Genomic DNA, 12,147 nt, shown 5'->3' on the forward strand with positions numbered 1-12,147 from the left:
TAAATTAAATATACATATATATGCACTTAAAGTAATCACAAAGAGGGAAGTTGCGATACAAAAACTAATTTGTTTGGGAAAGTGTAGTGACTACACATTTGCCATAAATATGGCTGCTTAAGAACTTTAGCTTGAAATAATTTCACTTAGCAGATTTCACTGCCCAATTATCAATGAATAAATTACCACATGGAACAATGAGAATTGAGATAAAACAATAGCGGTACTCATCCTTATTATTAAACAACTTAAAATATAGTCATAAAAGGGAGCCATTTTGAAACGAAAAATATCCATTCGGGCGCTGGGAGAATGCAGACATTGTATAAAGGGAATCGTGCAGTGGCAAGTAAAATACCAAACAGACAAAGCTAGTAGTGGCTGTCAAGCATTGCACACAACATTGGATATTTGTTCTCTTTCGATATCTGTTCTCTTTGAAAGCTAAAAGGCAGATCTAGTTTTCATCTTCGGGTCAAGTTTGTTAAGTAATCAATATTAGGTGAAAATAATTGAATAAAACAGCATCGATTAAATAGAAAGTCTGATATTATTCTGAGGGCGTAGGAGACTTTACTTCTGTTTGGATTGTAGACTGGTGGGGGGTGCTGATCGTATACTTGAAAGGAAATAACGCCTTTATTTATGTACGGTTAACGGGGCGAATCTATAGCTGGGATACAGGGGCGTTTACACCAGCCGCGTGGACAGCAGGTAAAGTAATTATAGTGAAAACCCCGTAGAGGGTGGGTTTGGAAAACCGGAATTAAGAAATCAGCAGAATAGCCACACATACAAGTCAGTGGGACGGATACCTTACCAGGAGAACAAATTCCTAGTGAGAACCAAGCTGAAAAGGTAACTGCGATTTTGCTACTGTGTAGCAATAATACGAATGATACTTTCATTATCAATGCACGGATCTTATGAACCAGTGAGACTATTAATGTGTTTATAAAAAAATACTCTGCACGTGGTGATTGTCGATTATCGCGAGTTTTACAAAATAAAATAATTAATGTTCTTCCTGAAATAACACAGAGCAACAAAGACTGATAAATATACGATCTCAATAAACTTACAGTAATGGCTATTGATTTTTTGTCGAAATCTGCGAAGTCTGCATCGGCAGCGATTGCATGTCTGTATTTGTTTTCATTAATGCATTGAAATTATTGCATCACGACTCTGGTGTTTACATTATCTAATATTCGAAGGGGCACTTATAATTCATAAATGCATACAGACTTTATAACATCTGCACAGTATTGATATTAAAACGAAATACTTTGCGTCCTCCTAGTTATTGGATGTGTTCCAACTGATAGACCCCTTCCATTTTGGCACTTTAAGTGGAGATTTATGTTTTTCACGGCGGCAGAATTTAGTGTGGCGGGTCTAAACCTTTATTTAATCTATTCGTATTATAATTATCTTTCTGATCTATGTTTTCCAATTACTGAAAAATTCCCAGTATGATTCTGGCATTTATTAAGGGCCTTTCGGGACCTCCAGACGTCTAAACGCGCTTCACAGCCAATGAAGGGTAGTCACTGCTGAACTGTAGGAAACGTTACTTTATAGAGGCAAGAGTGGCTTGACAGTGGAAGCTAGCGTTAGCAGTTCAGACGGAGCAATTCTAACCTACATGACAGTGTACTTCTTTAGGAGGTATGGATCCTAAACTTTAAAATAAATGCACGGTCACTATTCCAGAATGATTATGGGGGCTAATTCCAAACTGACAGAAAAGCTACTGACAGCCCCAGCCTGACCTCGCCGTTATCTCTAATTATAAACACAACAGCACATGAACAGCATTCAAAAAGGCAAGTTCAATAAGCGGCATGCATGAATTTAAATCAGTAAACATCTCTTTCGAGAGAAAAAAACACCAGCTCCGTGCTGCACAAGGCGCTGGCCGGAAGCTCCGATAAACTGAGACAGTGATGCCCTTTCAGCGGGCGCAGAACCGGATCAGGGATTACCCCGGCAGGATCCGGACTCGAACCCGGGACTCAGATCTCCACTGTCTCTCCCCCCAACTCCGGGGGCCACTGAGCCGCGCACGAGCCCTTCCTCCCTCCCTGCCAGGCTGCCGCTCCGCAGCTTCACGTGCAGACAGACAACCTGTTAGGAGTGGAAGCAGTGAGGGCCAGTCTATATGTGAATCGCGTTAAATCTGAGAAGGAATGAGCCCCTGCGCGTGCTGAACTCGACCATCCACGCGCTGCATTAGCCACCACCATCGCTCTCCCCCCTCCCCCCCCCCCCCCCAGCCAAAGCCCGCCAACCATCCTCGACAGTTGCCGTCTCCACGTCCGAGGAAGCGCGCAGGCGCGGCTGCCGTTCCGCGCAGGCGCACGGTTGTTGCTGCCCGTTCAGGGCTTCCCTCGCTCGCGCCTGCGCACTATGCTCTGTGACGTCAGGCCTCACCCCAGTCATTACGCACAGGCGCAAAGACAAGTCTGAACATATCGCAGCGAGCGCCTTGTCAGTCAAGGAGCAGCGCCCCTCGTCGGGCAGCAGCCCTTGCCCAACGTCCCCCTGTAACTTCAATGCGCTGAGAGAGCCAACGACCAGTTATTCGCCAACTCATCCAAGCTAATCAAAAAAACAACGACCAGAGGATGATTTACTGACATCGCTCCACCTTCTCAAACTATTTAAATACTCCCTGCAGAGAGACCTGTCACTAAGTGCGATAACAGATTGGAGGCTGAAAAAGTAGCGAGCTTGAATTCATTATTATTACTGTTATTTTCTAAACAGTACAGAAGGAAAACAAATTAACCAGAAAACATGGCTAATAACGACAGACTTGCAAACGCAGCAGCTCAAGGGGACATTGCAAATGTAATACAATTGTTGAATAATGGAGCAGACCCCAATGGTATCAGTAGTTTTGGCAGGACTCCTATACAGGTACACATTTTTATTTAATGTTCTATTATCGTGTTTCGCTCATATAGTAAGACATGTCCATGTGATTTACGCAACTTGATTATTAACCTTTGCATGGCTAAGCAATTGTCAACCGATATTTCTCTGACGAGCGTTATTTGCATCAGCACTTTCCTCAATCTCTATTACCTGTTCAATCCGTTTGCTGATTCAAATTTTGGGTTTATTCTGGAGAAGGGAATACAATTTTGCGACAGCAGTGTGTTCCAATTTTAAGGCTTCGAACTATTTCAAATCCCGGAAGTATTTTAAATAGACCCACACTTTTATCGAGGGATAGAAAGTAAAAAAAAGAAAATTCGAATTGGAAAATTATTCATAGTTATTACAAAAGAAATATTATTTTGGCGCCATTTTAATACCCGCATAACAAAGAAACGATAAATGTCCATCCGTTTGAATGTTTTAAATGGATTATGTATTTATTTTATTAACACCAACGGCATATAAACTAACGAAATGGATATTTATCCAAAATGTACTCAGGAGGACTGTAGATGCTGCCATTCTGAAATAAAACAAGGAAACCAGAAAGACCCGGTAGGCCACAGATAAGTTACCGATCCTGATGCAGACTAAATAGAAGAAATTAATCTTCCAGTCCTGACCAAGGATATTAGTCCGTATCGATTTAATCTGATGTCGGATAATTCATAATAAATTGTTTTAACGGTAGCGTCTGGATATTGAACTACTTCATCGTTGAGGTTGTACATTTTAAAATTTAACTGGACAACGATGTCAACACAAATTAAGCAACATAAAAACGCGCCTTAAAAGTAAAGACTAGCCCAAAAAGCTTTATAACGAGGTATTAGACAATTGGATGTGCAGCCAGGAAGAGAGGTTAATAACAGAGGTTTGGTCGGGTTTTGTAGAAGATTTTCCTGTATTTTTTAAAAAATCGTAGGCTATAATTGTATATTTTAATTTTATTTTCCTACGTATGCAGCTTAACTGGAAATTAATGTCTAAATATGCCATTGTAAATATTTGATTTGATTTTTTATACCAATGTCTGAAATATCTTCGTTGTATTTGTATTTCCTTGGAATTTGCAGATTTAATATCTAATTATATTTTCTAACATTTATATTTGAAATATGTTTGCGTGTTTTCCGAACTGCTTTACCCGGAATGATTTGATTTTTTTTTTTAATTTGAAGAAACTTTATGTTTTGTTGGCGACTTCCCTTTTAATTTTACATAACTATCCAGACACCGCCTTATACACGTTTACACTGGGATTGGACATTATCTGAATTATTGAAAGTTTTAATCTCTGTCGTGCTCCGCTGTTGCTCTGATCACTACCTGCTCATTTGTTAGTTTGAGGCTAGATTTTGGTATGAATGTTGCAGTTTTTTTATGTATCGTTAATTTTTTTTTAAAGAATTGAATAATTTTATAACAACACTAAATCCCAGAAACAGAAATAACAAACATGGGGAGCCGAGAATTCAATTATTCGAAAATTTAAAGCACGAAAGGGAATAAAATGAAAATAAATAATACAATTGCTGACGGATTTGTACACACGCCTGCATTTATCCACCTGGTCCTTTGATACAATAGACAAATATTCTAAAATGGTTAAAAAGTGACACTGGGACAGACATTAAATAGAAAGGAAGGAAACGAATATAAATTTAGATTTGATAAATTCAGCTCCATCTGCTGCTCTACACTGGGTCTTAACTATTTAGTACCATTTTTTAGGCAAATTTCTTTCTCTCTCTCTTTCTCTCCCATTGCAGGTGATGAAAATGGGTTGTCCGGACGTTTGTCGGCTTCTCCTGGAAAACGGAGCAGACCCCAACCGGCAGGATAATCAGCAAATAGCATTAATTCACGATGTGGCCAGGGAAGGCTTCTTGGACACGCTGAAAGTCCTGGTAGAATTCGGGATGGCTGACACCAATCTCCGAGACAAAAACAACCGTCTTCCCATCGATCTGGCAAAGCAAAATAACCACTGGGAAGTGGTGAAATACCTAGGTAATCTGAAGCAAGGCGATTGAGTGGCTGTATTCTTATAGGGGGGAAGCCATCTTAGGTTTAGTTTTGATTTTCAGAAGTACATTGGATGGCAAGGACATTTTAAAAACATTTTTGATATTGTTATAAGTGTACAGATTCCAAATAAAAATACTGTAAATACAACAAAGGTGTTTTAGGAATTAGTACATAAAGGTGCAGATGAAACATTTACAGTAACATCTTTCGACTTGTTATTTATAGATGTATCAGATATGATTGTAGCTTATGATTTCTAAAAATAAATCTCCTACATTACTCAACCAAACTCCGGGCACTTTTCCTAACCTCTCTTTCTGCCATCCCATTTCCTAATACCTCGCCATTTCCTTTTAAAGCGTGTTTTTATGCCTAATTTAGGTTGACATGGTTTTCCAGTGTCTTTAATGGCTGCAATAACTAGTCTATAGGGCTGATTGGACCCAAGACTTTGACTGGCTTTTATAATTTCTATGTACAGTCTTTTTACTGTAACCTGTAAACGCTGCTGATGTTGCCCTCAAAACAGCTGTCAAAATTCAGATCGTTGTTTGATTTATTTCACACTTAATGGCATCTTTAGAGATAATTGAAAACGGAATTGGAAGCGTTTAGACAAATAAATTCTATAAACCATGTACATTCTGCCCAGCAAAACAGAGCGCAATATTATTGTTTCACGAGGGCCAAGCTCGGTCGGTATCATCCATCTTCGGATGTCCTCCCAGCAATACGGCTTAACTTCAGTATATTTACATCAGAAACTGTTAGAACTGGATATCAGTCAATGTGACTGTGGGCCAAGCAGCGGACTGCGGGTTTATCATTTGTGAGTTTCTCGATCGCCTCCACCCACTTGCTAACCATTCCCATCCGTACACGGCTTTCCGACACTTTACATGTGCTTGTTTTAAAATATATTCAGCGCACTGTGGAAATATATCCGTCTAGCAAACATCAGGCTATTGCATTTACAATGCGTCTTCTCATCTTGAAACAGAACATATGTCGCCCCTAATGCTGGATGCGCAAAAGACACACAATAAAACGACCAAACTTTGGCTTTATGACGTGGAGAACCTTTCATAACGTTTGATTTTGCACTGATGTGCAGTTCTATTTATTTTGTATAGAGACTAGCTGGAAATTATGTGAATATTTTTACAGATTCTGTTAACATTGTTTCGTATGTTGCCCTCTGGACTGAGTTAATGCGAATTCTCTCAGAATGAGGAAAATATTATTTATTTAAATATTATTTGCATTTGATTTGGTCACTCGAGTATGAGTTTCATGAAGGCTTTAATCATTGATCTGGGAAGCTGCCATTGAAGCCCGTCACTTTAATTTATTTTGATATTTCTTTAAGAAAACGAGTAACGAAGCTTTTTAAGCTTCAAGTTCCAGGAGTGTACAGTGTTCTTTTTTTTTAATATTTAGAAAGCGCTTTTTAACGTGTAGAGAGTATCGGCCTGAATCCGGCCACATGTCCTGAGGAAATAATAGGGTCCACTTTCTCCTACAGTAACATGCTATACATTAAATAAGATTCATGAAGTGCAAATTACATAAATCTAAGCCCCAATCTCAATGACTGTCGGCTGTAGAATAGAGAGAGTTGCCAATGTGGCAGTTGTTTTTCTAAAATTTGAAGAAAATTCTGTTGTACGCATTAGGGTGCTGCATTTTAGAAATGCATTTTCGACGAAAAATATATAGTTTAGACTATTATGAATTTATTTTTGTGCAATTTCTTTGCAATTGCAATACCTTTTCTCTGTAAATGCCACTGGTTTATAAACACGTGCCCAATTCTGCTTATATCCTGTCATGGATCGTTTATAAACTGTCGATTTCCGCCCTTAATATATCTTAGTGCCTGTCTGCAAATGCTGGAATCGAAATAAAAACAGAAAGCACTGGAAGTACATTTAAGTGAAAATATAGTTTACGACATTTAGAGAAAAGGCGGGTTCTGTAATTACTAATGAAGTTCACTATTCTGAGTGAGTTATGAATGGGTTTCTGTAAATCCGGCAGTGACTAAGCTGTCATATTCTCATTTATTTATGTCTTCTGACTTTAGCTTACACTAAGAGTTTATATACACTTTATACTAATGAGTTTTGCCTTGTTATACCTGTTTTGAATTAGCGTCCCTTTATTTTAATAACAATCAGAATCAAACTTTTCTTTAACGAAAATTTTCTGTAGATAAAACCTCCCCATGTTTGGCACCTTCTATTACCTCCTTTTACCCTACACTTCAAAATGCAAGTTTCTCATCATTTATTTTTTTTCACGAAAGTTTGCCATGTCCTGTACTATTTAACTGAAACGCTCACAGATGTATTATCAAACATCAATGGTCTCCCGACTACATTGTAAATATTGTTAATCTCGGTACATTATTGGTACAACATGGTGTCCCAGAAGCGCTGTTGAAGGTACTAACAGAATCTTTATAACGTTTTCAGCTTAAAATGGATATCGTCTTCTAAAACAAATTATAGCCAATGAAATTGACAGACTGCAGGGTTGAATTTGTAGAAAGCGATAGAGAAAACTGCTTGGGGTATTTGTATCTGGCTTTGAAATACTGTGAAGCATTACAATTGAGTTAAACGAGGAACACGGTAAATGTGGGTTCTCTAAATCTGCTTAATATATTTTCAATTTTAATGCATTGCCTGAATTCTTCACTAACAGGAACGATGGACATTATGACATAATGTAAAGGAAAACAAATGTAAACATAGTGCATTTGGATTAAACTACGTTTTTATTTATCTGGCGGGAAATGTGATTTTCTTTGACATAGATGTGAGGAAGTTCTTTCAATCGATAGCCCAGGTTTTCAGTTGTAACGCTGATATAATCAGTTAAAAAGAATGGGTTATTATCGGTGTTGTGATCAGATAATCTCGGCCAACGTCTCGGAATCTTCTCAAAGATTTTTGATACGGTAATGAATAACTCGTTAATTTAGAGGAAACACTAAGTTTTTTTTTGGAAAGGCTCCCAAAACACAAGTCAAAAGGGATAGGCTGCCAAGTGAAAACTTATCGGAGCATTGCAAATGGCAGATTCATCTCAATACTTTTTAGGAAATTTCCGGAACAGCTAAAAGTATTTTTTTAATAGTATTTTCAAACATTAATGGAGTCAACTTCGACGCATAGAGTTTGTAACGGAATTTCCAGGTTTATGCCAATTTCATTGCCTTGTGTGATTATGATTTCGGACATCACAAATTGTGAAAGATTTAGAAATAAAGTAACCAATAGTTTATTTTCATTAAATATTTTGGACGAATGTAAACAAATTCATGTATTTCTAAATTGAAACAATGGAGAAACGAATGAGGAAACCCTACTTTCAAACTAACCTGATCAGGTCTCGCCTGTTCATTTTGACTCGAGGTTGTGAAATGGCTCCAGAGGCAAGCGAATGCTCTGGAGACATGGGTTCAAATCCCACCAGGGTATCTGTGGGAATTTAAATTCAGTTAATAAATCTGAAATATAAAGCTGGTCTCAGTGATGGTGACCATGAACTTAACATTGGTTGTTGTAAAAACTCATCTGGTTCACTAATGTCCTTTAGTGAATTAAATCTGCCGTCCTTACCCGGTCTGGCCTACATATGACTCCAGACCCACAGCAATGTGGCTGACTCTTAACTGCTCTCTGCAATGGCCAAGCAAGCCACTCAGTTCAAGGACAATTAGGGATGGGCAACAAATGCTGACCTGGCCCACATCCCATGAAATAATTTTTTTAATTGTGCTGGTTAGGGGTCAAAAAGTAAATGGAAAATAGAAAAATTAAATAAACTGAAAACGTAAGGACAATTGCATTTCAAAAGCACAGAATCAGCAAGGTTAAAAATAACTGTAGAGAGTAAACTGGCATTAAGGATGCAAACGCATTTCCAAATCTCTTTAGACTCAGTGAAGGAGATACTGATAGCAGCCAGCACGAAATGGGCAATTTTAATAAGTCGATTATTTTCGTTTGCTGAAAGCAATTTAATTCTCCGTCGTTAAGAAGTGCGAATGGCAAATTTATGGAAATTTAATCTCTTCTTACCGAAGTGTCCCAGAGTGGGGCAACGGTTGTGTTTGATCTGAACATCATAAAAATAAAAATGCAAAGGGAAATCGGGGCGATAGTTTGTTTAAAAATGTCCACCTTCGTTGAAGAAATTGAGTCAGCGAGTTCGCAAGGGACGAGGGCAGACGATGTTAATACGTTTGATAAAGTTCTGACTGACCTGGTCGCTAACGTTGCTTCAATCGCGCTTAATGATGCATTGCCCTTAATAAATATTATTTGCAAACTGCTGTTAATTTTATGCACCCCTGGTCTAAAATAAATGCAGTGAATAGTTTTGCAAGAGGGGCCAAACCTGCCCTTGGCGCGCTTTTAAAAGGATGTTTATTTAATGCTGAACAAACGTTTCTTTATTTTACGGGTACTGACTCAAAGAATGACCAAATCGAAAGCAGCACCATTTCGGGTTGAAACTTCCCTTTTCCGCGTTTGATTCTTTGAGGCATGTCTCTGCGATTGTTTTAGTGGCGATTGTACAGGGGATTGGTGCTCTTCATGTCAGGAGGAAGTTGGCACCTTCTACTTTCAGGTGAGAACGGTGTTCGTTAATTATTACTTATTTAAGTCACCCACACTGTGAAACACATTTCAATCGAGCCATAAACTGAAATGGAGTCAATTTCGACACACACAGCTTGCGACGAAATTTCCAGATTTATGCCAGTTTATGCCTGCTTTTGTGTGATTATGAATTGGGGCATCACAAATTGTGAACGATTTAGAAATAAAGTAACCAATAGTCTATTTCCACAGATTAGGAAGGCATAAAACGAGCTCAGAAAGTTAGCCTTCAATTTTTAAAACAGAGAAATCTCTGATAAATCTGTCCTGGGGACTACCTTATCGTCAATGCTTGGTGTGTGGTAAATCCTTTTTTCAGTTTGTAACATCTTACACCACTTATGACTGGTTTTAATCCAGCAAAATCAGAATTCACAATTACTCACTATTTCGGTATTAATCTTATGTTCTGTTTCATTTCCTGCGGCGAAGAATTTTTCTTTTGGTTTTTTTTTTATTTTCAAAGTCATATCTCTCAACATCGTGACCGCCAGTCGTGTTTTCGATCCGTCCCATAGCGAATTTCAGTATTGTCCCCATATAAGGATTGATCCAACACAATCAACGTGTTAACATTTCAAGTCGATGCCCTTCCATCCAAACTGCCAGGCCTGCGGCGTATCTCCAACATTTTCTGTTTTTATTTCAGATTTCCCGCATCCGCGGTATTTTTGCTTTTGTTACAATTCAGCTATCCGCTGATACAAATGTAAACGAGGTCGCTCTTGTATTTGAGTTAGATTGAGTATTTTAAAAAGATTGAAACTCCAGCCTGTATGATATTCATTAAAAGTACAAAAATGTTCAATCCCTTTCATTAAATAGCAATAACTCAAATATGAAAGAAAACCAGAACATGATGGGAGTACTTAGCAGGTCAGGCAGGATCTGCGGAGAAACGGTTCATGTTTCAGGTCAATGAGCTTTCACCAGAACTCAACAAAATATGAAAAAAGCAAGGGAGATATTTTAGATATAACTGACAATCCAACTAGTAAAAATCCAACTGCAAATAGCTCCACTTGTTTAAAAATTAAACATATCTGAATTTGCTTTGTTACAGTATTTTCTCACACCATCGCTTTCTAAATGTCTTCCTGCATCATGGAACACGGTTTCTCTCTTTTTGTCCATCTATCTATCTATCCATCCCCCCTCCCCATCAGTACTTCCCTCCAAGACCAGGGGCTCACTGTGGGAGCTGTGTCCAGGAACATCCTTTTCTTGTCACTCTGTGGCACAGTCTGTTGGAGCACAAATCCACTGCACCACAACCTTACAAAGAATTTTTATTTACAGCAAAATGGATGTCATCACTGGTTTAAGCTTCTGCTGGTAACCTTTAGAACCTCCCACTGCCCAACCCACTCCCAAAAACTGTACAAGGGGATATGGAGCAAATTGCATGCAAGGATAAGTCTGTCATTTTCCAATGGCTGATGTTTCTCGATGCTACTAGCACTTATGTAAAATATATAATTCCCATTGCTTGACCCTGAGCAGAACAGATCTGTATTAGCAAGGCAAGGCATACAGACAAACAGGTTCAACTTCTTGGATGCATCAAATTTCAATTTCTCATTCTAGCATCCAGGTTACTCCATGGCCTTTTTATCTCTGTAACCTCCTTCTCTGAGATCTATGTTCCTCCAATTTTGGCCTCATTTCAGTTGTCTCACCCAATGGTGGCCATGGCTTCAGCTGGCTATGCCCTAAGCTTTGGAATTCCCTCCCTGCCCCTCTCTGTCTCTCTACCACTTTCTTCTTCTTTAAGTCGCTCCTTGAAACCAAACTTTGACTAAGATGACTAATATCTCCTCAACATGACTCAATGTCAAGTTTTGTTTCACAATGCTCCTGTGAAGACTTGGGACATCACACTATGTTAAAGGTGCTCTAAAAACACAAGTTGTTGTCTGTGGTGAGTGAGTTGATCTCAGATGGGGAAGCAGTTAGGAAACTATACATGAATTCAAAATCCCCCTGGATGACAAGAGGAAAAATCAGCCATGATTCACACTCCTCACAAATTTCCAGTAACTACTGCTAGAAAACTTACATGTGCAGAAAACAGGGAGCCTATAATACAGCCCAGGTGCCACATAGATGCTACATGTACCTCTGCACACTTAGGTGGAATTTGCCAATATTATCAAATTTGTTGTACACTGGATACACCTCCCAAAATGCACTAGTAGAGTCAGGGCCCTATGATTGGAAGCTAGCTGTTGATGAAGGGCTCCTGACCACTTGTAGTGCGCCAGGCATTTCCCCAGTGTGGGAGGGATGAGTTCCAAGATGTAGTGGCACTAGCTCTTCGGAGGCACCAGTGCCAGGGGTTGTTGGGTGGGCAGAGATGGCAGGCTTTTCTCAAACCTGGTGAGAAGCCTGTCCTGGAGCACCCCTTCCAAACAGCTGCTATGCAGCTGTTCTCCAGCTGGTGCTTAATTTATATTATTTCCAGGTTTATAATGAATCTGGTGCATAACTG

General features: G+C 39.0%; 1 protein-coding gene across 2 annotated transcripts in view; it reads left to right on the forward strand.

The window, feature by feature from the left end:
* The window catches only part of cdkn2a/b (cyclin-dependent kinase inhibitor 2A/B (p15, inhibits CDK4)), a 63,902-nt gene extending 58,379 nt beyond the window's left edge, over positions 1 to 5,523 (forward strand). For both annotated transcript variants that reach the window (XM_078569439.1, XM_078569447.1), the window contains 2 exons: positions 2,773 to 2,925; positions 4,722 to 5,523. In XM_078569439.1, the coding sequence (XP_078425565.1) occupies positions 2,803 to 2,925; positions 4,722 to 4,985 (387 nt within the window). In that variant the 5' untranslated portion in view covers positions 2,773 to 2,802 and the 3' untranslated portion in view covers positions 4,986 to 5,523. The remainder of the gene's footprint in view (positions 1 to 2,772; positions 2,926 to 4,721) is intronic.
* The last annotated feature ends 6,624 nt before the right edge of the window (positions 5,524 to 12,147 follow it).

This window comes from Cetorhinus maximus, chromosome 2 (genome assembly GCF_964194155.1).
Source record: "Cetorhinus maximus chromosome 2, sCetMax3.hap1.1, whole genome shotgun sequence".
Lineage (NCBI taxonomy): Eukaryota > Metazoa > Chordata > Chondrichthyes > Lamniformes > Cetorhinidae > Cetorhinus > Cetorhinus maximus.